The sequence below is a fragment of the Anomalospiza imberbis genome, chromosome 2 (genome assembly GCF_031753505.1).
Source record: "Anomalospiza imberbis isolate Cuckoo-Finch-1a 21T00152 chromosome 2, ASM3175350v1, whole genome shotgun sequence".
NCBI classification, from domain to species: Eukaryota; Metazoa; Chordata; class Aves; order Passeriformes; family Viduidae; genus Anomalospiza; species Anomalospiza imberbis.
In genome coordinates, this window is record NC_089682.1 from 528,762 (window position 1) to 556,007 (window position 27,246).

General features: G+C 56.4%; 1 protein-coding gene across 10 annotated transcripts in view; it reads left to right on the plus strand.

Moving 5' to 3' along the window:
* Positions 1-27,246, plus strand: part of STIM1 (stromal interaction molecule 1) — a 69,968-nt gene that overhangs the window by 19,394 nt on the left and 23,328 nt on the right. For all 10 annotated transcript variants that reach the window (XM_068179225.1, XM_068179239.1, XM_068179248.1 and 7 more), the window contains exons 2-6: positions 6,350-6,480; positions 12,446-12,560; positions 16,129-16,240; positions 17,767-17,882; positions 22,962-23,139. In XM_068179225.1, coding sequence (XP_068035326.1) covers positions 6,350-6,480; positions 12,446-12,560; positions 16,129-16,240; positions 17,767-17,882; positions 22,962-23,139 — 652 coding nt within the window. The remainder of the gene's footprint in view (positions 1-6,349; positions 6,481-12,445; positions 12,561-16,128; positions 16,241-17,766; positions 17,883-22,961; positions 23,140-27,246) is intronic.

Below are 27,246 nucleotides of genomic sequence, written 5' to 3' on the forward strand. Positions count from 1 at the left end.
TTGGGGAGCCACAGCGAGGGTGGAGTGATTCCCAAAAACCCTGCTGGACACGGCGTGCTTCTTCCCAGACAGAGTGGATCGTGTGTTGGGACAGCATGGGCAGGAGGAGGGGTGGGCACTGCCAGGACTGGCAGATCCTGGGATGGGATGGGGATGGGGGCATGTGTTCCCACTCCAACAGAAACCAGCCTTGTTTTTTGGGGGCTGTGTGTGGTTTGGAGGCATGTGTTGTTTTAATGGGGTGGAAAGAGTGAAGCACTTGAAGAAAAGTAGGGTGACAAAGTTCTGGTGGGGGGACTGGGTGGAAGCCAGGGATGAAAGGGCTGTGCTGCTGCTGCCGCAGGGAGGGGAAGGGGGAGGATGTCTGGAAGCAATGGGCTGACATTAAATCAGTAAATTGGTGCATGGAGAGGATGAAAAAGGCTGATTGCACTCAGTGGTGAGAGAATTGTTGGTAGTAAATAAATGCTGAGCGTGTGCCAAGGAGAGGAGCCCATTTGGGGAAGGAATTTTAAGGTTTTAATTGAGTGTAAGTTCATGGCTGTACAATAACCTCAGTTTGCTGCTGAATTCCTTCCTGTGGCTGTGTTCAGCTGTGGTGGTGCTGGGAGGCTCCGTGGATCACACAGGGCTTCCTCCTGCATCTGTGTGACCCTGTGTGGCTTTGTCATGCTGATCCTGAGACACGGGGCACTCCCAGAACAGAGACAGCTTCGGCCCCAGGAGCTGGGTACAGCCTGTTTCCCTGGGCACTGTTATTAAGCGGTTTGTGAACATTTAGGGTTGGCCCTTCCAGCAGAGACACCCGAGGGCGTTGGTACTTCTTTAAAAGTCTCTCTGAGATCAAACAGTCCAACCTCTGCTTGGATTTACATTTTTTCTAGACTGCTTAATCTGACTTGGGTACAAAGGTTTGGTTTTTTGCATCGTGCAAGGAGCTCCCTTGGAGGAAAAAAAGTCTCCTTGAACTCCTGCTAAAACTTCCGCAGTCACTGAAGGTTGGAGCAACCTGGGGCTGGCACTGGATGGGCTTTAAGGTCCCTCCCAACCCCGACCAGTGTGGGATTCCATGGAGTGGAAAACTGGCTGAGTGCAGCGAGTCCCTGTTGAACTGCTGCAGACCCTGCTGTCCCAAGGGTGATGGGAACCCAGGAGCAAGAGCACGGAATAATTCCCTGTTGAGCAGATACTTGAATGCTTTCCTTTGTCTGCTCTGAGCAATCTCCCCTCAGCTGCCAGGTCCTACATCCCAGAACTGCTGGGAGAGTCACTCTAGGAGTTTCCACACTAGAAGGGAGGTGGGAGCATGGATGAGGTCCGTGTTGGTCATGGAACAGGCTGATTTGGGTTGGGAGGGACGTTAAATCCCACCCAGTGTCACCCTGCCATGGCAGGGACATCTCCCACTGTGCCAGGCTGCTCCAGCCCCAGTGTCCAGCCTGGCCTGGGGCACTGCCAGGGATCCAGGGGCAGCCCCAGCTGCTCTGGGCACCCTGTGCCAGGGCCTGCCCACCCTGCCAGGGAACAGTCCCTAATTCCCAGTATCCCAATATCCATCCCTGCCTTCTGGGTTGCTGCCTGCCCAGAGCAAGACTCGGTGCCCTGGCTCTGCACCTCCCAGGGAAGGAGTTTGCCAGGGAAAGTAGGTCAAAAGGTATAGGAGAATGAGCATGTGCTAAAATCCTGATTCTGTTTGGTAAATCCTTTTTTTTTCCTTTTTTTTTTTTTTTTTTTTTTTTTGACAAAAAGGATTTATATGTGAATTTCCCATGTGTGGTGCATTACACCTGGAGTCTGACAGTTCTCTCTCTAGTAAACAAGCTGTACAGTGTCAGCTTGAAGTATAGAACCACTCTGAGGGCTTTCCCGACACGGGAATGGCTGGATGCTCTCATAGCTCCATCAGGCTCTGATGTTTGGGAATCAGAGCTGCAAACCCAGGATTTCTACTGTGCCCTTTTAGCCTTGCTCTCTGTGCTGCTGCTGTGCAGCCTTGCAAGATGTCCCAGGGCTCCCCTTGCTGTTCCTTACCCCTCTAGAGGGAGTGGAAATCTCTGGATACATCCCTCACAGCTTAATGCCTTCGTTAAAATTCCTGAAGTTGTCCTTGGCATTTTTTAGTTGAAACCCAGAGTTCCAGGGGAGGAACCCCGAGCACGGAAGTTCAACCGAGCCCTTGTTTACACGGGTGAAATATGTAAACAGTTCTTTTTCCCCAAATATAGGGCTTTTTTCCTTGGCTGCCCTCCCGGTGTTTATAAAAGCCAGTTATGTAAATGACAATTGTAATAATTAAGCTGCTGTTCAGTGCTGTCCCCAAGGCTGCTGCTGCTTCAGAGCTCGAGCTGCAACGAGCACCGGGGCATTACTGGAGATAATGGGACTTCGCAGGAGGAAATCAAGGGGAATTAAACAAACAAAATCCTCGTTAGAGAGCATCTCCCATGAGAAAGGAGAGGTCTGGAATGAAGTGATGTTACAGGGGAGCTCTGGTCCTCTCCAGCCCTGCCAGGCAGAGCTGCTGGTCCAGGGCCACGTCCCGTTGAGTTTTGGGTGGCCCCATGGCTGGAGCCTCCACAGCTTCTCTGGGTGGCTTGTGCTGACCAGGACCACGATAAGTCACATCTTTGTCATCTGTTACAAAAACAACCCCAACTGTGCCTTCCATGGTAGGTGAAAATGGCTTCAAATTGCGCCGGGGAGGTTCAGGTTGGATATTGGGAAGAATTCCTGAATGGAAGATGTTGTCCAGCCCTGGCACAGGTGGAGTCACATCCCTGGATGGATTTCACAGATGTGGCACCTGGGGACGTTGTCAGTGGTGGCCTTAGCAGTGCTGGGGAGAACAGCTGGTTTCGATGGTGTCCAAGGGCTTTTCCAAGTGACTCAGTGAAATTCCAGCTCTGCTTTAGCACTTGGGCCTCAGTGTCCTTTGATGATCTGGGTGGTGGCACCTTTGGGGTGGCAGCAGAACCCCCTGAGAAGAGGCTGCAGAGTGCCTTTGGTGGGGACAGCAAGCCCCGAGGAGTGAGGGATGGGAGGGCAGCAGGAGGGATGGAACAGGCAGGAGGGATGGAAGGGGCAGCAGGAGGGATGGAACAGGCAGGAGGGATGGGAGGGCAGCAGGAGGGATGGAAGGGGCAGCAGGAGGGATGGAAGGGGCAGCAGGAGGGATGGAAGGGGCAGGAGGGATGGGGGGGCAGCAGGAGGGATGGAAGGGGCAGCAGGAGGGATGGAACAGGCAGGAGGGATGGGGGGACAGCAGGAGGGATGGGAGGGCAGCAGGAGGGATGGAACAGGCAGGAGGGATAGAAGGGGCAGCAGGAGGGATGGAAGGGGCAGCAGGAGGGATGGGAGGGCAGCAGGAGGGATGGAACAGGCAGGAGGGATGGGAGGGCAGCAGGAGAGATGGAACGGGCAGGAGGGATGGGAGGGCAGCAGGAGGGATGGAACAGGCAGGAGGGATAGAAGGGGCAGCAGGAGGGATGGAAGGGGCAGCAGGAGGGATGGAAGGGGCAGCAGGAGGGATGGAAGGGGCAGGAGGGATGGGAGGGCAGCAGGAGGGATGGAAGGGGCAGCAGGAGGGATGGAAGGGGCAGCAGGAGGGATGGAAGGGGCAGCAGGAGGGATGGAAGGGGCAGCAGGAGGGATGGGGGGGCAGCAGGAGGGATGGAAGGGGCAGCAGGAGGGATGGAACAGGCAGGAGGGATGGAACAGGCAGGAGGGATGGAACAGGCAGGAGGGATGGGGAGCTGTCCCGTGTTGGTGTGCCCCGGTTAATGGCCCATCAAGGACACCCTTTGGGAGGGACAAGAGGCTCTCTGTTCTGCACTGTAGACGCAGCTTGTGCGTCGACGGTGGGGAGATAAAGAGCAGGCCGGAGGCACCAAACAGAGGGATGGAGACAGAAGGTTCCCGGTGACTCAGAGGGGTGGGGTGGGAATGGAGGTGATGGTGGTGCTCCTCAGGACTCCAGGAGTCCTGGTGAGGACCAGGCAGCAGGTGTCTCCTGGGGAAGCTGCTGGAGCAAAAATAAGAGCTGGGTGTTCTGGAGAGGGTGATTTACTTAAACAAAGCCAATTTTGCACTCATTTTGAGGCTTTTGTTCGGTGAAGGAGTGTTGGAATAGCCTGCTTGAAGTATCCAGGCCTGCTGGGACAGGACTTGGAGCAGCCTGGGACAGTGGAAGGTGTGGATGAGCTTTAAGGCCTCTTCCCACACAAAGGACGATTCTGTGCTATGATCTTTAGGTGTAATCTTCCATCAGTCTTAGGCAAAGTGGCTGGTGCTGGTCTTTGTTCCTTCATTTGGGTATTCCCGCAGCTGCAGCCCCTGGAGATAACAGGGAGAGCAAAGGAGGTAGCAGGGAGGGAATGAACAGCCCATTGTGGCTGCTGAAATGTTGGGACCATTCTGTTATCACTTCAGGGTTGTCTGCTGATTAAATCACTTGTGCCCCATATTCAGGCTCTTTTTGGTCTTGATGAAAGCACCAAATTCCTCCCATGTTTGGTTTGATTGCTGTTGATGGTGCAGTTGATTATCGGCTCCTGGCAGCTCTTGAAAGCCTTGTTTTATTGCTCTTGCTGCTGCTCTCAGTCAATCTTCATTCCTGGCATTTGTGCTGGGAATACCCAGGGGTTGTCCTTGGGGTGGCAGGAAATCTGGGCAGAACCCCTCAGTCCTTGACTCCCCCAGTCCTTCCTCCCTTCCATTCCTCATCCCTTCAGGTCTCTTTCCCTGGTTGAACCCCTTGGACAGACATGAGCCAGGGCTCAGGAGTTCCGTGGTCAGGAGGGGTTAATCTGGATAAACCCACTTTTACAATAACACGACCTTCCCTTCCTATAATCCAAACTTTGCTACAGCGTTGCTGCGTTCTTCCCTGCAACAACAAGCACAGGCTCGGAACAAGATAACCATATAATATTTTGGGAGATATCGTTTACCCTGGCTTCATTTTTCCTTCTGGAGTCGTGTCCAAGGGCAGCATAAACACAGAGACCATCTCGTGTCCCGGCTCGCTGCCTCGGAGATAACAGGAGCAGCCAGCACAGAAAGGCCCAGCCAAAGTTCTGAGCCACGAGAGAGCTCTTGCAGGGTAGGAGCGGAGCCCCAAATCTCTCAAATCTGCCTCAGGGCACCCAGTGTTCTTCCGAGGTGCACGTGGATCTGGGTGCCCCTTCAGGAGTGGTCTGGGGGAGCAGAGAGCCCTGGGGAAGGTTCGCAGTTCACTCACTGGTTTGGTCACCAGTTCACAGCGCTGCTGGACTCCCCTGGCCACATGAGTTAGCATGGAGCAAGCTTCCCGAGGTTTGGGAAGCAGCAGGACACCAGCCTCTGCAGGAGGCTGCATCATTGCCCAGGCCATCTTGTCAGTGGGAAGCCATTCCCTTGTCCCCAGTCCCTCTCCAGTTCTCCTGGCTCCCCTCTAGGCCCTGGGAGGGCTCTCAGGTGTCTCTTCTGCAGGTGAACACCCCCAGCTCTCCCAGCCCGTGCAGCACCTTGCACTTGGCCCTGCTGAAATGGCCATGGCGTGGTCCCAGCTCTCCAGCCTGCCCAGGTCCCTCAGGATTCCCCGTCCCTGGGTCTCATGTCACCACCTGGCAGTGCCATGGAAGGGCTGGATCAGTTTGGTGCTTGCATGGACGCGGGCACGCAGCAAAATGTAAGGTGTTTGTCTTAGAAAGTAGAAAATGATGTGAGAAGCAGCCAGAAGGGCCCGATCCATAATCAGGAAGAAGGAAGGATTTTAATTGCCGTGTTTTATAAACACACAGCTCTTCCTCCCCAAACGCCCCGGCTGCACGCACCGCCAACACCAACAGCCTCCAAGGGAGATGTGGAGCTGGGGCTGTGGGCAGGAGCCAGCCCCTGCTGGGAGAGCTGCCCTGGTGGCCTTTGGAGGGCTGGGCTGAGAGGGACACCCTGCCTTGCCCTGCCCACCGTGGCTCCCACAGCCTGGGCAGCTGCAGGGGCACACCGGGGTCGGTGCTGCAGGGATCAGTGCTGCAGGGGCACACCGGGGTCGGTGCTGCAGGGGCACACCGGGGTCGGTGCTGCAGGGGTCAGTGCTGCAGGGGCACACCGGGGTCGGTGCTGCAGGGGTCAGTGCTGCAGGGGCACACCGGGGTCGGTGCTGCAGGGATCAGTGCTGCAGGGGCACACCGGGGTCGGTGCTGCAGGGGTCAGTGCTGCAGGGGCACACCGGGGTCGGTGCTGCAGGGGTCAGTGCTGCAGGGGCACACCGGGGTCGGTGCTGCAGGGGTCAGTGCTGCAGGGGCACACCGGGGTCGGTGCTGCCAGGGGTCGGTGCTGCTGCCTGACGTGCTGCCGTTCGCCCCAGCAGAGTTCTGCCGCATCGACAAGGCGCTGTGCCACGACGAGGACGAGCAGCTCAGCTTCGAGGCCGTGCGCAACATCCACAAGCAGATGGACGACGACGCCAACGGCAACGTGGACGTGGAGGAGAGCGACGAGGTCAGTGCGGGGCCGGGCTGCGCCCACGGGGGCCCTGAGCAGCTGGAACACAGGCTGGATGGAGCTCAGAGCAATAAAGAGGAGATGTAGTGAAGGGCTTTCAAAGGCCACACCCTGGCAGTACCAGAGCCACAGTCTTGGCTCTGCTCTGATGGCTCCAAGATGGGAGCAAAAGAGGGCTTGGTCATGAAATCTCACATTTTTATAAGCTTTAGTCCATTTGCATACAGGAGTTACCTGTCAAATTAACAGCTTCAAATGATGAAGTTTCATCCTCCTTGCTCGCTTGCCCACCCTCCTCTTTTCACGTTTTTTGAGCTTTGGGCCTGAAGTTTGGAGAGATTGTCCTTGAGTCTCCAGCTGGACTAGGATTGTTTTGTCTTCCCCACCGTGTGAAAAGATCCTAGTGACGCTTAATATAAAGGTAAAAGCTGCACATCAAAACAGAACAGAGAATCTTAAAACCCAAGGTATCACCAGGGCCGTGTCCAGCCCAGTGCTGGGGCTCTCTCACAGTCAGGCTGCTGTGGCTGGGGCTGCACTTGGGCTTGGTTCCTCCTCAGCACAGAGGAAGCCATGTGTCACCTTGAGAGGCTCCAAGTGGTGTCTCAGCACTGTCACCAGTGCTGGCTGGGGCTTCTCCTCGCTGCTGGGGCTTTGTAGCCACTTCATTGTTGTCAGAGCAGCTGTGGCTGCTCCGTCCCTGGCAGTGTCCAAAGCCAGGTTGGATGAGGCTTGGAGCAACCTGGGATAGTGGTAGGTGTCCCTGCCCATGGCAGGGGGTGGAATGAAATGAGCTTTCATGTCCCTCCCAACCCAAACCATTCCATGATTTTGTGTTTACTGCATCCTTCCACCAGCCAGCTAAAGCGTTTTCAGTCGGTGTGTGCTCACTGCACAAAAAGGAGCAGCTTTTTGTTGTGTCAGCCTCGGACATTTTAGCTGATAAAGGATTGAAGAGAAGGAAAGTTTTTCTTTGTTTACACAAGCACGATGGAAATAAGAGTCTGCTGGAAAAGGGAAAGCTCTTTGTTTGCAATGTTGCCTCAGTTGTGGTGGGTGCTCGTTGGAGGTGAGGAATTCTGTCTTCTAGGGAGAACTGGCAGCTAAACAGGAAAGTCAGAGTGTTGGAAGCTGAGAGGAAGCACGTGGGTGCTGGGATCTGCTGCCACTCATGGGTAGCTCTGCAGTCCCAGGTCACAGAATCCCACACTGGTTTGGCTGGAAGAGACCTCAAATCCACCCAGTGCCACCCCTGCCATGACAGGGACACCTCCCACTGTGCCAGGCTGCTCCAGCCCCAGGGTCCAGCCTGGCCTGGGGCACTGCCAGGGATGCAGGGGCAGCCCCAGCTGCTCTGCAAATCCAGCCATCACAATGTCCCTCTGGAGCAGTGACAGTCCCCAGGGACTCAGCACAGGCCCCTGGTGCCAGGAGCTGCTGGTTTTGGGTGGCTGTTCCCAGCTTGCAGGGCTGTTCCCTCTGCCTCAATCCCACTTGACCGAGTAGTGAAAACAATTGAAAAGCTTCCAGTTGCATTTCCTCCACCACTTAAGTTTTTTTCCTGGAGGCAGGTCCCTGCACTGGGTGACTGGAGCTGCAACTCAGCCTCTCCCAGGGACTGGGGCAGCCTCGGGCAGCCCAGTTCAGCCCAAGTGTGCTGCTCCCTGGCATTAAATGAGGAATAAGCCTCGTGTCCTTAGGGCTGGGCAGAGCTGGCAGTTTTGTGTCTCTGAGCAAATCTTGCCCCCGCTCCCACTGGAGTCATTGGGAGCTCCTGGTACAAAACACTCCCAAAACACGTGGGAACTCTGCTGCTCAGAGCCTTGGCACAGAGACACTGCCAGGGTGGGAGGATTCCATGGGTTTTTCCAAGAGGCCCCAAATCACTGCCTTGGTGCTCTTACAGCCACTCCCCAAACCCCTCTGAGCTGGATCTGAGCAGTGCTGAGCCCAGGCAGGGCTGCTCCTGCTCCCAGCACCTCTGCTCTGCTTTTAGGAGGGCAGCAGGGCTGGAAAAGGGTCTGGAGCCAAGAGAGGCTGCGTGGGCTGAGCCTGGAGCAAAGGAGGCTCAGGGGGGACCTTGTGGCTCTGCACAGCTCCTGCCAGGAGGGGACAGCCGGGGGGTCGGGCTGTGCTGCCAGGGAACAGGGACAGGAGGAGAGGGAACGGCCTTAATTGAACCAGGGGAAGTTCGGCTTGGACCTTGGGAAAGTTCCTCCTGGAAATGGCTGTCCAGCCTGAGTGGGGCACAGGGGCACAATCCCAATCCCTTTCCTGCTGCCCACACTGTGGGATCAGCCCAGGGCACAGGGGTTTCAGGTCCCAGTGCTTGTGTCCAGGGCCTGTGGAGCTTCTCCCAGCAATGCCCAGCTCCTTCTCCCCAGGGCTGCTCCCAGTCCGTTCTCCCCAGGCTGTGTTTGTGCTGGGATTGCCCCGAGCCAGAGCACTCAGGTTGTTGCATTTACGGTTGGACTCCATGATTTTGGAAGTATTTTCCAACCTCGGTGATTCCCTGTCCCTGGATTCCGTCCATGCAGTTGCTGCTTTACCTCTGCTAAGCTTCTATTGAAGTTGCATTAAGTTCACCTGTCAGTAAGCTCTGGAGCCACTCAGTGAGGTATTGCAGGAATCTCCCTCTCTGAGCTGGCTCCTGCTGTGTTCTCCCTGTCAAGGTTATCACTGTCCCCCACATGGACCCTGCAGTCAGGTTTAACTCTGAGCTGTGGGGGGACAGCTGCAGGGGGATTATTGGGAAGAATGCAGGAGGCTCAAATTTAAACCTTTTATGGGGTTCATGGACTTCCAGGATGGTCTGGGTTGGGAGGCACTTTAAACCTCATCCAGTTCCACCACCTGCCATGGGCAGAGACACCTTCCATTATCCCGGGTTGCTCTAAGCCTGGTCCAGCCTGGATTGGAACACTTCCAGGAGTGGGCATTTTCCTGGTTGGTTGAGAATTTATATTTTCATTTATTATTTTGGCCCCTGCCCTTTGGGGGTAAGTGATGGGAGTATTTTGTTTGGACTGAAACCCCTGCCTGGGCAGAAGGGGACACACAAAATTATTTTTAAAATAAATTATGGGTGGAGTTTTGTCCCACAGCTTCAGGCTGTCCATAAATCATCCTTGCAGTTTTCCTGCTGGGATGTGAATTTTCAATGAAGTTTCAGATGACATCAGTGGCCTCGATTAAAGTGAGAGAACTGTCCCTCCTGGGGAAATCTTCTAATGAGGGATCTATTCCTGTCTCCGTGCTCACAGCAAAGGCAGCTCCGGCTCTTTGGGATGTGGGTGCCCGGTGCCGGGGCTCTGGGATGCTGCCAGCCTGCTTTCCTCAGGAAACACGGTTTGTGTTGCTGCTCGGTCTTTCTCTGCCTCTTCCCAGGGCCAGATCCTGCTGCCTGGGCTGGCTGGGCGGGGAGAAGCCTTGGAGACAGGAGTTTTCTGTTCCTTTGGTGGAGTTGGAAGCTCAGAGCAGCTGTGGAAGTTGGGGAGCACAGCGAGCTCCCGGCACGCGGCCGGCTCTGGCCCTTGGCTCGGCACAGCGGGAGCTGGTGCTCGGGAGGGAGGGTGGCTCACATCCAGGGGTGTGGGAGGGATGGGAAGCTTTGAACAATCACTTCAGTAGCTGGAGTTTCTGCAGATAAAAGAACCACAGAACAGAGTTCAAGGAGAGGTTGGACAGCGCTCTCAGGCACAAGGTGGGATTGTTGGGGCTGTGCAGAGCCAGGACTTGGACTTGATGATCCTTTTGGGTCCCTTCCAACTCAGGAGATTCTGTGATTCTATGGAAGAAAAACCCTCCAGAAAATCCCATTTTACAGATCTGCTCATTTCTGAGTGTGCCTTCAGCCAGCAAGCTTGTCCCCAGTCCCTCTCCAGCTCTCCTGGAGCCCCTTCAGGCCCTGGCAGGGGCTCTGAGCTCTCCCTGGAGCCTTCTCCTCTCCAGGTGAGCCCCCCCAGCTCTCCCAGCCTGGCTCCAGAGGGGTCCAGCCCTGGAGCAGCTCTGGGGCCTCCTCTGGACTCTCCAGCAGCTCCAGGTCCTCTTACTGTTGGAGGCCCCAGAACTCCAAGATTATCATTCCCAGTCTTGAGTCTTCCCACTGTGATACCAGCTCCTCTTGGGGTTTGTAACAGTGGTTCTGGTCCTGTTGCTTTTGGCTTGTTTGACCAGAGATTGTCTTTCCCTGAACTTGGTGTGGAGACTCGGGTTTGACTCAGTTTCCTTGTGGATTCACAGCCTGGCTGAGGCTGGGGTGGGATCTTGGAGATGTCTGTGTGGGACCTTGGCAATGGTCTGGTCTACCCTCTGTCCAGGGCTTGGAGCTTTGGGTGTCTCCAGGCCCGGGATCAGTGGGATCTTGGACACTTGGCAGTGCTGCTTTTCAGAGGTTTGCAAGTAGGTCAGTGCTGTGCACAGCAGTTCTTGTGCCTGGGGTTTGGAGTACCTGGGACAGTGCAAGGTGCCCCTGTCCACGGCAGGGGTGGGACTGGGTGGACTTTAAGGTCCTTCCCAACCCAAACCAGTCTGGGGTTCTGTGATTTGGTATTTTTCCCAGAGGGTGCTGGTGGAAAATGTGCTTTAAGGTCTCTGGGCTTTGGTGGGCTCAGCCCAGCCCCCCCAGCCCCATCCTGCATCCTCTCCCTGCTCATTTTTCGGGACATCCCCCCAGCCCAGCTCCGTCCCCTCCGCCGAGTCCTTGAGTTTGGTTTGGCCACGGTGTGCCCAAGGGAAGCTGAGGGATCACTTTTCCTTTCTCTGCTCCTGAGCTAAATATACAGAGCAGCAGCTGACCGGAGCGGGGCCGGTGACATCGGTGACATTGCCGCGTTCCCGCTGGGTCACGGCGGCACCCACGGGGGACGGCGCCTCTCGGCCAGGGGCTGGCACAGCTGGAGCCCCGAGGCTCAGCCCCTGCTGAAACCACACGTTTCCCCAAATTCTCCCATTTTCCTGCCTTCTGGCAGCTGTTGGGCAGCAGGGCAGGGCCCCGGGCTGGAGCTGCCTGGGCAGCAGCTGCAGTGGGTTCGCAAGGAGCCTGGAATCTAAAGCTGCCCAGACCTTTTCCGTGCCCTGTCTGATGTTAAAACAACATCTCCAGATCTAAGGGGGTTTTCTGGGCGTGGGTATCATCCTGTTGCACGTGGAAGAGCCCAGGGATGAAGCTGCCTGTGTGGGGATTGTGTCCTGGGGGATGGGAACGTGGAGTTATCCTTGAGCTTGGTTCCATCTGTTGGGCCCTGGAGTGTGAGTGGTTCTCTGTCTGCTGGTGGATTTCACAGCCTGGTTTGGGCTGGAGGGACCTCACAGCCCACCCAGTGCCACCCCTGCCAGGCAGGGACACCTCCCACTGTGCCAGGCTGCTCCAGCCCCAGTGTCCAGCCTGGCCTTGGGCCCTGCCAGGGATCCAGAGGCAGCCCCAGCTGCTCTGGGCTCCCACTGAGCTAGGATACATAGATTTATCTATATTTCTCAGTGGAACTGCCTCCCCTCCTGCCCATGGCATTTGTTCCAGCTTGGATTTGAAGGTGCAGATCAAATCCAGTAATAATTTTTGGGTTCTTAGTCCATTGACACAAAGCTGGTTCCATTGTGCCACTTAGGTGAATTTCTGGTGTTATTATAATTCAAAGAAAAGTCTGGAATCCCAAGACTGAAGGTTCTCATTAATTATCCCTTCTCTATATTAAAATGAATTCAACGTATTTGCTTACTGAATATTCCCTGGCTGGTCTCCCCAGGAACAGAAATATTTAGGGATACTGCAGGGAATATACTTATATCTCTATAAAAGATACATGTATATGTCTTATATATCTAATATATCCATTATGGGTTTTTAATTCAGATTTATTATGACTACCCCATCAAAATTATTACTATTCAGAATTTTTTTTGTGCTCCTCATCTCCCTAAAAGATGAACCAAAGCTTAATCCTGCTGTTAATTCCTCTCCTAGTTCTTGAGGGAAGACTTGAATTACCATGACCCAGCAGTCAAGCACAGCACTTTCCATGGAGAGGACAAGCTCATCAGTGTGGAAGATCTCTGGAAGGCCTGGAAAACATCCGAAGGTAAAAAGGGGCAAAAAGCCAAGAAAACCTTTCCCAAGAGTGCCAGAGATTTCAGATGCCCTGGGCAGAGTGTGCAGCTCTCAGGAGGAATGTGCTGCTTTTTTCCTCTCTTGGACCAGGCCTTGTGCTCTTCCAGCTCCCTTTTTGAGGTGTGGATTCCCAGGATTTCCTTGGAGTTGGTACTTCCAAACTGTTCCTGCTGCACCTGAGCGTGGCCACCGAAGGAACAGTTCTTGTTTTGTTCCTCTGCCCTAGGAATGTGTGTTAAATACAGCCAAATTCCAGGTTCTTCAAACACCCAGTTCCAGATGGAATTGTAATGGGGTGATAACATCCTAAATATTCAATAGAGCTGCTTGGGAGCTTTCCTGCAGGTTGTGCTTTCCTTAGGAGAAATGTTTTGAACCTGAAAAGCTCCTTCACAGTGAAAAGAAGGGAGAATAAAATCCAGGAAGTGACATAAGTACAGTCCATGTAGAAATGACTTCTAGCTGTTCCAAAATGCTGTTATTCATCCCAGCACCCAGGGAGGTGGTGGGAGTTCAGCTGAGAAACTTCCTGAAACCTGGGAATCTTGGAACAAACTTCAGATTGGCAAGTGCTTCCCCAGTGCTTCCTGTGTGAAAAATTCTGTGGTAATTCCACAGAAATCATTAATCCAATTTTTTTTCAGTGCTCCTCATCTCTAAAAGAGGAGTTCTATCTACATCCATTCCCTGAAATACTGGATGTTAATCTTCTAATCAGTTGAGAGCCATAGCAATTTCAGTTCCTCATTTGTGTCCTGTTTGTATCTGACATTTCTGTGTTAGCCCTTCAGTTCCTGTGGTGGGATGTGCTCTGTGTTCCCAGAGCTGTGGCTGCAGCTGCAGGGAGTGCAGCAGTCCCTCCCATCCCCAGGAGCACTGGATGGACGCTGAGTGCAGCATTTGCAGCGTGGATTGAAAACACAGTGGGGCTGTGCATGAGGAGAGAAGCTCCAGGGAGAGCTCGGGGCCTGAAGGGGCTCCAGGAGAGCTGGAGAGGGACTGGGGACAAGGCCTGGAGGGACAGGACCCAGGGAATGGCTCCCCCTGCCAGAGGGCAGGGCTGGATGGGAGATTGGGAATTGGGAATTGTTCCCTGGCAGGGTGGGCAGGGGCTGGGATGGAATTCCCAGAGCAGCTGGGGCTGCCCCTGGATCCCTGGCAGTGCCCAAGGCCAGGCTGGACACTGGGGCTGGAGCAGCCTGGCACAGTGGGAGGTGTCCCTGCCCTGGCAGGGTGGCACTGGGTGGGCTTTGAGGTCCCTCCCAATCCAAAGAAGTCTCTATGATATCCACGTGGTGATTCCAGAGCTGTGTATCCCAGACCAGACTCTCTCCCATGGAGCTGGACAGGGATGTGTTGAAAATTCTTGTCCACATCACTTTAGGAGTGGCACAATTGCCCAGGACAGGGATGGAAACACATCCTGGAGCGATATCACAGCTCTGTGGCACGTGGGAACATGGTCAGTGGTGGCCTTGGCCGTGCTGGGGATGGTTGGACTCTGTGGGCTCAGAGGGATTTTCCAGCCTCAGGGATCCAGTGATTCCATGGCTCTGAGTGCCTTTGCCTCCTGTGTGCAAGGCGTGCCTCGTGTAAGAAATGTTTATCCCATTACAGGGCTGTTTACACGTGGCTTTGCCTGGAGTGTATTTTGCTGTCAGCTGGGAACGGGTAGAAATCATTAGGGGATGGAGGAGAACATGCCTTGATACTTGCCAGCCCCCCCAATTACTGAGCTGTCCTGGCTCTGTCCCTGCCCCTGGCACACCCGGGACCTGCAGGGCTGCCGTGGCACCGTGGCTGTCCAGTGCTGGACTGAGCTCCTGCTCTTGTTTTCCCTTTCATCATCTTGTAGATCTGGCTGATAGAATAAGTGACTGCTTTCTGAAGGGTGCTCTGATGTCATGGAATCACAGGAGTTTGGGATGGGAGGGACCTCACAGCCCATCCAGTGCCACCCCTGCCAGGCAGGGACACCTTCCACGTCCCAGGCTGCTCCAAGACCCAGTGTCCAACCTGGCCTGGGACACTTCCAGAGAAATTTGAAGCCTAATTTTGGAGTTTGAGCTGAAGCTGTGAATCGGGCTTGTAGGAAAGTCTGCTCCTTCCTGTGGGTGTGAAAAGCGGCTCTGAAGGGCACTGCCATCCCACAGGGATGGGGTGCCTGGGCCTGTGTCGTTTGTTCTCAATCCATTGCTTTTCCTCCCTTCCATTGCTGCTGTTCCTGGTCACATGTGGAAAGTAAAAAGATATTTCTGCCCTTTAATTATGGCAGAATTTAAAGGCTGTGATGCTGTTACAAGGTGCTGGATCTGAGGGACGGCACCTGGGTGAGCCTGGCTCTGCCAAAGCTGTGGAAGCGATGCCAGATCAGCCCCTGGTGTGAGGAGGCAGGGCAGGGTCCTGCTCACCTCGGTGCCTGTGGTTCCCAGGGTCTTCTTCCCAAAATAAACACGGCTGCACGTGGACGTGAGAGAAGCCAGGGGCTCTGGAGGAGCCCAGGGCCAGCAGTGCTGCTGGCTGGGCTTGTGGCCTCACGCGCTGTGGCAAGGTGCTGGTGATGTCACCGTGCTGTGGCTTCTCGCCCTTCCATCGCTGGCATCCCGCTGGTGCCCAGAGCCACCTCTGTCCCCCAGTGTGTGGGACAGTGACCAGGACTGTAGGGAGCTCCCTGCAGCCAGGGCAGGTTGGTGGCCTCGTCTGTGCCACCCTGCAGCTGGGTCACCGTGCCAGCATCCATGGGGATGGCACCTTCCTTTGGGGCCTTGCTGTCCTTGCTCAGTGCTGGGCTCTGCCTCTGCTCCCTCATCTCCCTCAGCTTCATCCACTCCATTAGCTCTGAGCTCCTTCTCTGAGCTCACTGATCTCTGCCAGATCCTTCATCTCCCTCATCTCTGCCAGATCCCTCATCTCTCTCGTTTCTCTGAGCTCCACCTCCCTCATTTCTCTCAGCTCCCTCCGCTTTGTGAGCTCCCTCAGCTTCCTCATCTTCATCTTTCTCCACTTCATCAGCTCAATCAGCTCTCTGAGCTCGCTCATCTCTCTCATCTCCCCCATCTGTCACAGCTCCAGCTCCCTCATCTCTCCCAGATCTCTCATCTCATTTCTCTGAGCTCCATCTCCCTGATCTCTCTCAGCTCCCCCACGTCCCCCAGCTCCCTCAACTCTCCCATCCCTCCTCTCCCTCGCCCCTCAGCTCCCCGTGGGAGGCGTTGGGCTCCCTGGAGCTAGGGAAGATGTTTCTGTGCTCGTGGGCTCAGTCAGGGCTGGCACTGCAGCAGAGCCATGCGGCCCTGCCTTGGACAGGGCCAGGGGATGATAAATGGAAGTGTAACAAGGCCCCTGTCCAGTAAACACATCTGCAGTGTCCCAGGCCAGGCGGGACACTGGGGCTGGAGCAGCCTGGCACAGTGGGAGGTGTCCCTGCCACGGCAGGGCTGGCACTGGGTGGGCTCTGAGGTCCCTCCCCACCTGAAGCTGTAAGTCCCTGGTGTTTCGTGCACCCTGAACGAGCTGTGGGTCTGTTGTGCTCTCTGCAGTGTACAACTGGACGGTGGACGAGGTGGTTCAGTGGCTCATTTCCTACGTGGAGCTGCCCCAGTACGAGGAGACCTTCCGCAAGCTGCAGCTCAGCGGCCACGCCATGCCCAGGTCAGTGCCATGCCCAGGTCAGTGCCATGCCCAGGTCAGTGCCATGCCCAGGTCAGTGCCAGTCCCCGTGTCAGTGCCATGCCCAGGTCAGTGCCAGTCCTGGTCAGTGCCAGTCCTGGTCAGTGCCATGCCCAGGTCAGTGCCAGTCCCGTGTCAGTGCCATGCCCTGGTCAGTGCCACAGCCGGGTCAGTGCCAGTCCCGTGTCAGTGCCATGCCCAGGTCAGTGCCAGTCCCGTGTCAGTGCCATGCCCTGGTCAGTGCCATGCCCGGGTCAGTGCCAGTCCCGTGTCAGTGCCATGCCCAGGTCAGTGCCAGTCCTGGTCAGTGCCATGCCCAGGTCAGTGCCAGTCCTGGTCAGTGCCATGCCCAGGTCAGTGCCAGTCCTGGTCAGTGCCACAGCCGGGTCAGTGCCATGCCCAGGTCAGTGCCATGCCCAGGTCAGTGCCAGTCCTGGTCAGTGCCATGCCCAGGTCAGTGCCAGTCCCGTGTCAGTGCCATGCCCAGGTCAGTGCCAGTCCTGGTCAGTGCCACAGCCGGGTCAGTGCCATGCCCAGGTCAGTGCCATGCCCAGGTCAGTGCCAGTCCTGGTCAGTGCCATGCCCAGGTCAGTGCCATGCCCAGGTCAGTGCCTGCAGTGTCCCCGTGGGATGTGTGCACGGAAAGAGCTAGGGCCTGGCAGCAGTCAGCTGCTCTCATCACCTGAAGTTCCTTGGCCTGTGCACTGCACAGTTCTGCTCCAGCTGTGAGTGAAAAAAGGGGAAATTCGGGTTAGATACAGGGAGTTGTTCCCTGGCAGGGTGGGCAGGCCCTGGCACAGGGTGCCCAGAGCAGCTGGGGCTGCCCCTGGATCCCTGGCAGTGCCCAAGGCCAGGCTGGACACTGGGGCTGGAGCAGCCTGGGACAGTGGGAGGTGTCCCTGCCATGGCAGGGGTGGCACTGGGTGGGCTTTAAAATCCCTCCCAACCCAAATGATTCCATGATTCCATGGAAGAGGAGCACTGGCTGGGAGTCACCCTAAACTTGTAACAGGTTTGAAAAACCTCAGTGTGTTGTTTTTAGATAAGGTTTCTGTTGCTGAAAAAGGGCCTTTTCAACTGACTGGGAAGGAGGGATTAACTGGGGATAAAATGAGGATGTTTTTGAGGCAGCACAATGTGTCCACATTCCTTCCATGGGAGAACTGTGGTTTGTGATTTGTGACACAGGATGTAAAGGCAATGGAGATTTGGTTAAAAAATAGTTATTAGTGATTGGTAGGACACCAGAAGATGGGTTTTGATGGGAAATCAGTCTCTCATGCTGTCAGGTTAATGAATTAGGCCTGGCCCTGTTGTTTGCTGTGCTCCCCCAGTCCTAAAAATGCTGCTGCAAAGTGTCCTAGAGACACCCTGGTGAGGGACTGCAACAGTGAGGGATTTGCCCTGGCAGCAGGGAGCTCCCAGGCCCTGCTCTGCATCCCCCTCGTGCCTGCTCTGTTGCTGGCCCTGGTGGCTGTGCCCACAGCTCGTTTCTCCCCTGTTCCCAGGCTGGCAGTGAACAACGCCACCATGATGGGGACGGTGCTCAAGATGACCGACCGCAGCCACCGGCAGAAGCTGCAGCTCAAGGCTCTGGACACGGTGCTCTTCGGGCCTCCTCTGTGTGAGTACCCAAATCCAATTGCCAGGCTTGGCAGAGACCCCCAAGGCCACCAAGTCTGCTCAGACTGGGCACCAGAGCCAGGCTTGGGTGACCCAAACTGCAGCCTCACCCAGGGAAGTCATCCCAGCACAGCTCCCCTCGAGCAGGAACAGGTTGGTCCTGGATTTATGGGAGCAGCTCTGTAGCCTGGAGCATCCTGGGCTGGCATTCCCATCCCAGAGGGCTCTCCCAGAGGTGCAGCTGAGATCTCCCACTGTCCTGTGGGATCTCCTGTGTGCACAGAGTAAAACCTGCTGCCCTTCTGTGGTGCTGATGGTGGGGGAGAGGTGCTGGAGGGCAGCAATCCTGCCTGCTCCCAGGGCAGCTGCTGCCATGTCCTGGAGCTCGGAGCTCTGTCATCGTGTCCTGGGCTTTCCTGGGGCTCCGCTGTCATGTCCTGAGGCTCTGCTGGTGGCTCCGGCTGTGAACTACCCACCTCTGGAGAAGGGAAGGAGCAGCAGGCTGGATGGGAAGTTCAGGTTGGCTGGTGGGGGCCCTGGGCTCCTTTGATGCTTTATCAGGATCTGAAGCTCTCTGATGTGTATCTCCACGCTCCAGGTGCTCCCAGTTCCCTCTGGCTCCTGTCTGCTCCCTACTGAAGGTGCTTTTGTCTCTCTGCTCCTTTGGCATGGCTTTTTCCTGGGCTTTGGGCACAGAGGAGGGGAATCCCCCCCTTTCCTGCTGCCCGTGAGAGGGAACACCACAGGAATTTTGGGATCCCAGTGCTCGTGGCTGGGGCATGTCTGGCCTCTCCCACTCCAGCACCCCCAAGTCCTTCTCCCCAGGGCTACTCTCCAGCCATTCCCACCCAATCCTGGGAAAACTGCCTGCACAGTGTGGACCACAGTGTGAGGCTTGGCAGAGCCATAGAAAGGAAATCACAAGCCTGGCTTGTACAATCAGCCATTTTTGCTCACAGTTATTGAGAAGCCTCTTTTTGCACAGGCACAGTTTGGTTTTTATTTATTGCCTATGTTAAATGTGAAGGTTTTTGATGAGTTGGTGGCCTGGCCAGGGCTGGTGGAGCTGTCCTGGGTGAGCTCCTCCAGCAGTGGCTCCAGCCCAGTGACTCCTGTGCTGGGGGCGGAATTTTTCCAGAGTTGTTGTGCTGTGTAAACTGCAGAGTGAATGGCTTGTACTGGCTAGGAATTAATGTCTGTTGCCACGCTGGAGCTGTTCTGTTTGTTCTGCCCTGCAGCCTGACCCTCCCCGGGGCACGGAGATCAAAGTGTGCAGGGAGCCGTGGTGCTCCGGAGCCAGGGCTGCTCACACACCTCTCAGCTCCCGCTTTCCAGGCCAGCCTGGACGGGGCTTGGAGCAGCCTGGGCTAGTGGAAGGTGTCCCTGCTCACAGCAGGGGTGAAATGGGATGAGCTTGGAGGTCCCTCTCAACCCAAACCAGTCCATGGTTCTATGACTCTATATTCAGGGTGTGTGAGAAGAGGAAATGCACTTTACATCTGCTGCTGAAGGAGAGATTGATCCCTTTTCAGAAGGTAAAATTTGCTGGTTTCTGGTCATCTGAATGACTTTGTCTCCAGTCATGGGGAGAGGCTGTTTATCTGAACCGATTCCTTCAGGAATGGATTGCAAAACACCTTTCAGGAGCCACCAGCAAGTGGCAGCTTTGGGCAGTGCTCAGTGACCTTTTAAGCTGCAGAAGCTGCTTTACACCTCCTTTCCCATGCTCAGGGGAGGTGGCTCTGGAGGGGAGCCGGGCTCTGGAGGTCTCTGAGCTGCTGGCAGTGAGATGTGGTGCACACGTACAGAGTTCCAAGGGCTTGTCTCCTCTCTTGAAGCTCTGTTCCCCACAGGTGTAAAAGCATTGATAAAAGCAGCCTCCATTGGAGCCCCAGTCCTCCTGCAGGCTCCTAAATCCAGACACCCTGCTGCCTGTGGGGATCACAGCAGGTGGACACAGTGCTCTTCCTGCTGCTGGGTGAAGCTTTTCCCAGCCCAGGGCTCCAGGGGTGGATGTCTGGCTCGTGGCAGAGGTTTCAGCCAGATTCCATGGCCAGTTTCCATGTGGATTTGCAGGCTCCTGCTGTCCCTCCAGGTCTGGTTCCTGCTGCCAGACTCCAGCCCTGCCATTTCCTCCAGCAAACTGGTCTGACCACTTGAGCTCTGTAATTAATCCAAGTGCAAGGGAGCGTGGTACAATTATAATCGAAGCAAGATGAAGTGATTCTTTCTGTGTCTGTCCTTCGGGGTCCTGTTCCTGTGGTTCAGGGATTTATCTGGCACAAAATAGCACAACTTCAGGTGAAGCATGGAATCCTAGAATGGTTTGGGTTGAAGAGACCCTGAATCCCACCCAGTGCCACCCTGCCATGGCAGGGACACCTCCCACTGTCCCAGGCTGCTCCAGCCCCAGTGTCCAGCCTGGCCTTGGGCACTGCCAGGGATCCAGGGGCAGCCCCAGCTGCTCTGGGAATTCCATCCCAGCCCCTGCCCACCCTGCCAGGGAACAATTCCCAGTTCCCAATCTCCCATCCAGCCCTGCCCTCTGGCAGTGGGAGCCATTCCCTGGCTCCTGTCCCTCCAGGCCTTGTCCCCAGTCCCTCTGCAGCTCTCCTGGAGCCCCTTCAGGCCCTGGCAGGGGCTCTGAGCTCTCCCTGGAGCTTCTCCTCTCCAGGTGAACATTCCCAGCTCTCCCAGCCTGGCTCCAGCCCCGCGGCTCCTCTGGGCTCTCTCCAGCAGCTCCAGCTCCTCCTGCTGCTGGTGTCCCAGGGCTGGAGGCTCTGCAGGTGCAGCTTTGCTGCTTTTGAACTTGGGAGAGAACCTTCTGTAATTTCAGCTCCTTCCCTGCTGCTCCTGGGCCCTGGGCCGGGAGGAGGCAGAGCCTCAGATGGTTCCTGTGCAGCTGATTGTGATTTCAGTCCCTCTGGATTTGTCCCTGGCCCGCAGCGGGGCTGGCACAGCCTGTTCTGCGCCCGTGTGGCCGTGGCTGCTCCCAGCAGCAGGCAGACCTGAGCTCACCCTACACCTGCAGGAAAAGCCGCATGCATCACGGAAAACAGACTTCTCTCCCTTTCATTTCCTTTTTTTTTTTTTTTTTTTGGGAAAGGAGGGAGAAGAGGCACAGTTTTATCACAGACTCATTGTTCTGCTCAGCTGCAGGACTTGATGATGTCCTGCTGGGTTTGCAGCTCTGCCTGGGCTTGGGGTTTGAAAGAAGTGAAATGATTGAACAAGGGGGGAAGGTCTGGAGCTGCAGGAGGGTTGGTTGGGATTAGATACCAGAAAAAAGCATCTACAATGAAGGTGAGAAAATGGAGATGCTCCCAGGGCTGGAGCCCCTCTGCTCTGTGGGGCCAGGCTGAGGGGGAATGGTTCCCCCTGCCAGAGGGCAGGGCTGGATGGGAGATTGGGAATTGGGAATTGTTCCCTGGCAGGGTGGGCAGGGGCTGGGATGGAATTCCCAGAGCAGCTGGGGCTGCCCCTGGATCCCTGGCAGTGCCCAAGGCCAGGTTGGACACTGGGGCTGGAGCAGCCTGGGACAGTGGGAGGTGTCCCTGCCATGGCAGGGTGGCACTGGGTGGGCTCTGAGGTCCTTTCCAGCCCAACCCATCCTGGCATTCCATGCTTCTACGTTTCCATCCAAGCTGAGTTTTCCTCACAGTTTCCTCATCCCTGTGTCTTTGGGCAGAGCTGGCGCAGAGGAAGGATGTGTGCAGAGCTGCTGTGCTGGAGCTGAGCACAGCTGGCACCAGGGGCAGCACAGGGACCAGCTTGGGGTGGGGCTGGCAGGGAATGGCCCCGGGGGGAGGCAGGAGAGCAGGGAAGGTGGAACACAAAGCACCTGAACACGTCGGCCCCGCTGCTCTCCAGATGGGAACTGCACGGATTCAGGCTGAGGGATCTGCAGGCACTTGCCAGGATCTGCTCCCTGGGAAGAGGATGTTGTGATAATCCATCCGGAGGGGGAGCGGGGCCAGCGCTCACCTTGTTTAGCTCTGAGTGTTGGGTTTGCTCTGGCTGTTTTCGGGGAGTGATGGATCTCAGGTGCTGGGGGAGATGGTGCTCGGCTGTCCCCTGGGCCTCTGGGGAGGGGTCCTGTCCCTCTCCCTCCGCAGGGAAAGCCTCTGCATCATGGGCAGGGAGCAGCAGCCCTGTCCCCACGTGTCCATCCAGGTCACTCCGTGCCGTGCTCTGCCTTTCCACTTGGGGTTTCCACCTCCCAGGTCCCCTCCTGTGTCCCCCCAGCTCTGCCAGTGTGACAGATGTGGTTTAGCTGGGGAAGGGCTCCAGCTCCTGTCCATCCACCCCTGCCGTGGCAGGGACACCTTCAGAGCCACAGCTCCTCTGGGCGCCCTGTGCCAGGGCCTGCCCCTCAGTACAGGTGTTTTCCCCTGTGTCTGGTGTGAATTGCCTGTTGTTTGGTTCAAAACTGGTGGATACTGATCCCTAAGTCCCAGCTCACTGGACTGAGCTGCTCTTTTATTTGTGGCTTTTCCAGCACTCACTTGGTTGAGTTACAGGAAAAAAATCTGCTTGACTCATCTTTTTGGGCTTGGTTTAGCACTTGAGCCCCCACTTAATTACTTTCATCCTCTCACATGCATCAACACCTTTTTTTGAATTAACTGTTGAAAAAGGGAATTTCCACACTGAGCTGTGAGTCTGATGGAAAGTTTGGCAACTCGACAGTTGGACACTCGAGCTGCCCCAGCTCTGTGATCTCAGCAGTGTTTTTCCAAGTGTTTATTTTGTTCTTGGTTACTTGTGTTGCCCTGTGAGATCACAGCCATTCTGGAGGGGTTCCTATGTGCAGTTTCCCCTGTACCACTTATTGCCAGGCAAATTGGAGCTGGAAGATTTGGAATTTCATCTTTTCGTATCTCCAAATTGAATAAATGTTGTCAAGCTTCTGGTTTCCCCCTGAAATATCGACACAGCTCAGCTTTTTCCTTGGTGAATCCTGTGCAGCAATTCCTTGTGAGACTGCCCTGAGTTCTGCTGTCCCACCCTGGTGCAGGCAGAGCCCTTTGGAGTTCTCCCCATGATCCTTGGGTTCCAGCAGTGTCCCTGTCTCTTGCAGTGACTCGTCACAACCACCTCAAGGACTTCATGCTGGTGGTGTCCATCGTCATCGGCGTGGGCGGCTGCTGGTTCGCCTACATCCAGAACCGCTACTCCAAGGAGCACATGAAGAAGATGATGAAGGACCTGGAGGGTCTCCACAGGGCTGAGCAGTCTCTCCATGACCTACAGGAGAGGTAAGTTACCTTTGTCCGTCCAGCTGGAGCGCTCAGCTCTTCCTGCACGGTTCTATTCCTTCAGATTTCAGGAAATGCTTGTTTTTAGCTGCCGTGGTGCCTCACACCAGTCAGCCCCTTCCTGAGGGACCTGGCAAAGCTGCCAGCAGCCTCTGGAGCTCAGATGGGGGCCTGGCTCCTCCTGCAGGGACTCCTGGACCAGGCTGTTCTTTCCCAGTCACAGAACCAGGGAATGCTTTGGGTTTAAAGAACCTTAGAGCTTGTCCAGTCCCACTGCTGCCCTGCAGTCCAGCTCACGTGGAATTTGTCATCCAAGGTTGTTTCACCTTGGCTTTTGATGGTGAAAAAGCGTGTTGGAGCAGTGGGAGCAATCAGGGATCAAGAGGGGATCATCTCCTCTTGAATTCTTGGAGCTGTGTGGGGAAGCAATACCTGAGTCGAAGGGTGTTGCTTGGAAAGTGAAAAAAATACATACTTTTGAAGTATTGAATAGGAATATCTGGGCTTTTGGCATATGGATCAACACCTGCAGCCTCAAGAATGGGGTCTCTACTCCCAGGAATCACTGCAATGGTTCCAGTAGAGCTACTGATGGGAGAACAAGCTCCAAGAGAGCCTCTGGACATAGGGATCTTCTGGGACAGGGAAGAGCCTTCAGCCCTGGTGTTTACAAACCCATGGGGTGCTCTGGCAGTGGAATATTTTAAGGGCAGATTTAGCAAATAACCGAGCAGGATAGTCTGGGGCTGGAACGATTTTCTGTGAGGTTTCAGTGGAGTTTGGGAGGATAAACCTTACCTAGGCTGCCCTGTGAGCTGATGGCTGCCTTTCCAGGGACTTCTGCGAGCGTGAGTTTGATGCCAGGTACTCGTCCTGGGGTGTGGTGAGTGCCCTGTGCAGGCACCAGGATCCTGAGGATGTCAGGCTGCCCTGCAGAGCTGCAGCCAGCCAGGTTTTGGGAATCTGTACGGTGTATGCCCAGGTCTGCAGCCCCACTGCTTGCCTACGAGCCCGTTACAGCCTCCAGGGGTTCATCCTGCCCGTGAGTGTTGCTGGAAGGGCTCTGTTCCCCAGTGAGGCGGCACCAGTTGTTGTCTGTGAGGGGAGCGAGCTCCCAGGTGATGGAGCCAGGCTGGGCACGTTCCCCTGGCACTCCCCTCTGTGCCTCCAGCCCACGGCTGGTTCCACACAGCCTCGTGGAGTTTCATGTTACAGCTTGGAAGCACTCCCAAAGAAAGTTTGGTTTATTTTTCCTGCACCTGGAAGGAGACAGGAATCCCTTCTCTGTGTCCATCCCTGGAGCAGCTGGGTGTCACCTTCGAGCTCCAAACTGGGACTGTGCCCGTGGGGAGCGACCTTGGGCCCTGCTGCTGAGGGCAGAGCCACATAAACAAGTGGATGTTCCTGGGAAGTTCAACTAATGCTCTAAAGCCCCTCAGGAAGAAACACAAAACCGCTGGTACTCGGCACAGCCAGCTCGGGAGGGCTCGTCCTCCACAGAGGGCACCGGGCAGGAGCCCAGGGACTGGGAGGTGAGCTGGGGGCCTTGGGGGGCCTCTTGGGGAAGTAGCCCTTCACTTGCTCATCCTTGCCCAGCGGGGTCCAGCTGGGATCTGCAGCTGCCACAGGAACAGCAAAAACTCCAGAGAGCCCCAGTGCTCCGGGACTTGTGGAGAAGTTGTGCTGGAGTTGTGCTCAGAGACTTCTTCTCCAGAGCTTGAAGGGCCCTGCTGTAGTGGCTGGATGAAGCTCAGTGCTGAGCAGACCTCTGGAAGGCACAGAATGCCTCTCCCGTCCTGCTGGAATTTGCTGAGCAGCTCAGACACGCTCCTGGGGAGCTCCTGGGGAGTTGGGAACGTTCATTCCAAACCCCAGCCTTTATTGTCTCCAGAGCACCTTTGAGAACACCCTGCAGCAGTGTCACTTGCCAGTCCATTAAGTGACTCATCAAGATCATCAAGTCTTGGCACATCCTGCTGAAGCCTGGAAGGAGTGGGCAGGTCTGTGTTGGAGACGTGTGGATGTATGGAAGAGCTGATTGTGTGGAATCTCCTGGAACGGGAGCCCCCTGCTTGCCCAGAGCAGTTGAGGCTGCCCCTGGGTCCCAAGGCCAGGTTGGACCCTGGGGCCTGGGGCAGCCTGGGGCAGTGGGAGGTGTCCCTGCCATGGCAGAGGTGGTCTCACTGCTGGTTCCTGGTGCTGGTCTGTTCTACCCGCAGGAGCGGCTGCCTCGGGCCCTGGCCCTGCGGCAGCGCATGGGGCTCTGGCGGTGCCGCTCCTCCAGCTCGGCCCGGTGCCCGTGCATGGCCCCGGCCTTGCGTGCCGCCCCTGCCCCGCCCACCCGAAAACGGCCATGCCGACCCCCCAGCTGTGCCCCCAAATCCCACGTTATCCCCGCGGCCAGGCGCGAGGGGGACGCGTCAGCGGTGTGTCACTGCTGTGAGTGGCACTGGCTGTGGGGTGTCCTGGTGGCTGCAGGGCTGTGCCGGCGTGGCAGGGCCTGTCCCAGCTGGTGTCAGACACGTGTTTTCGGTTCTGCGGCACCTCTTTGTCGCTGTCATCTTCACTTTGGGACAGCTCCGTGTCTCTGTTGAATTCCTCTTGGTAATGGTCTTGGCTACCTGTGTCTTCCCTTGGGCCAGCGTTTTGTTGAATTCCCCTTGGGACAGCTCCAGGTGGGTGCAGTCTCCCCTGGGACAGGTGACACTCTGGGGTGACACTCAGGTCCTCTCTGGGGGTCCCTGGCCCAGCTGATGCCCTGCCAGCCTCACAGCCCTGCTGGGAGCCCCAGCACAGGCCAGCTCCTCATGGAGGATCCCACTGATCCACAGAGATCCCGGGTTTCTTTGCTGCCACAAATTCCTACTGATCCAATTCTGTCACGAGGGATAAGAACGTCCAGGCAAGATGAAGACATGTCTGAATTTGCAGGATGTTTTGGGAGGAACGTGGATCTGTCCCGTCTGGGTGGTCTGATGTGCTCTGGCAGATCTTCCCCTGCTTGGCTTTATCCAAGTCTTCACTTGGGTGAAAAAACCGAAAATTGAGCTTAATTTGAGAGTCGTTAGAGGAAATCTGGGTGTGCTGTGGGGAACGAAGAAAATGCATCCTCAGTATTTGATAAACAAATCTGATAAACCGAGACCCAGCAGTTGATAATTTCCTTTCTTCCCAGCCATGGTGAACTGTCTCCCTGCCATCCCCAAGGGCACAGCAGGGCACAGGGCTGGCTCTGATGGGCACAGCAGGGCACAGGGCTGGCTCTGGTGGGCACAGCAGGGCACAGGGCTGGCTCTGGTGAGCACAGCAGGGCACAGGGCTGGCTCTGGGCAGAGCAGGGCACAGGGCTGGCTCTGGAGGGCACAGCAGAGCACAGGGCTGGCTCTGGGCACAGCAGAGCACAGGGCTGGCTCTGGGCACAGCAGGGCACAGGGCTGGCTCTGGAGGGCACAGCAGAGCACAGGGCCGGCTCTGGTGGGCACAGCAGGGCACAGGGCTGGCTCTGGGCACAGCAGGGCACAGGGCTGGCTCTGGAGGGCAGAGCACAGGGCTGGCTCTGGTGGGCACAGCAGGGCACAGGGCTGGCTCTGGGCACAGCAGGGCACAGGGCTGGCTCTGGGCACAGCAGGGCACAGGGCTGGCTCTGGTGGGCACAGCAGAGCACAGGGCTGGCTCTGGTGGGCACAGCAGGGCACAGGGCCGGCTCTGGTGGGCACAGCAGGGCACAGGGCTGGCTCTGGTGGGCACAGCAGGGCACAGGGCTGGCTCTGGTGGGCACAGCAGGGCACAGGGCTGGCTCTGGTGGGCACAGCAGGGCACAGGGCTGGCTCTGGTGGGCACAGCAGGGCACAGGGCTGGCTCTGGGCACAGCAGGGCACAGGGCTGGCTCTGGTGGGCACAGCAGGGCACAGGGCTGGCTCTGGTGGGCACAGCAGGGCACAGGGCTGGCTCTGGAGGGCACAGCAGGGCACAGGGCTGGCTCTGGAGGGCACAGCAGGGCACAGGGCCGGCTCTGGAGGGCACAGCAGGGCACAGGGCTGGCTCTGATGGGCACAGCAGGGCACAGGGCTGGCTCTGGAGGGCACAGCAGGGCACAGGGCTGGCTCT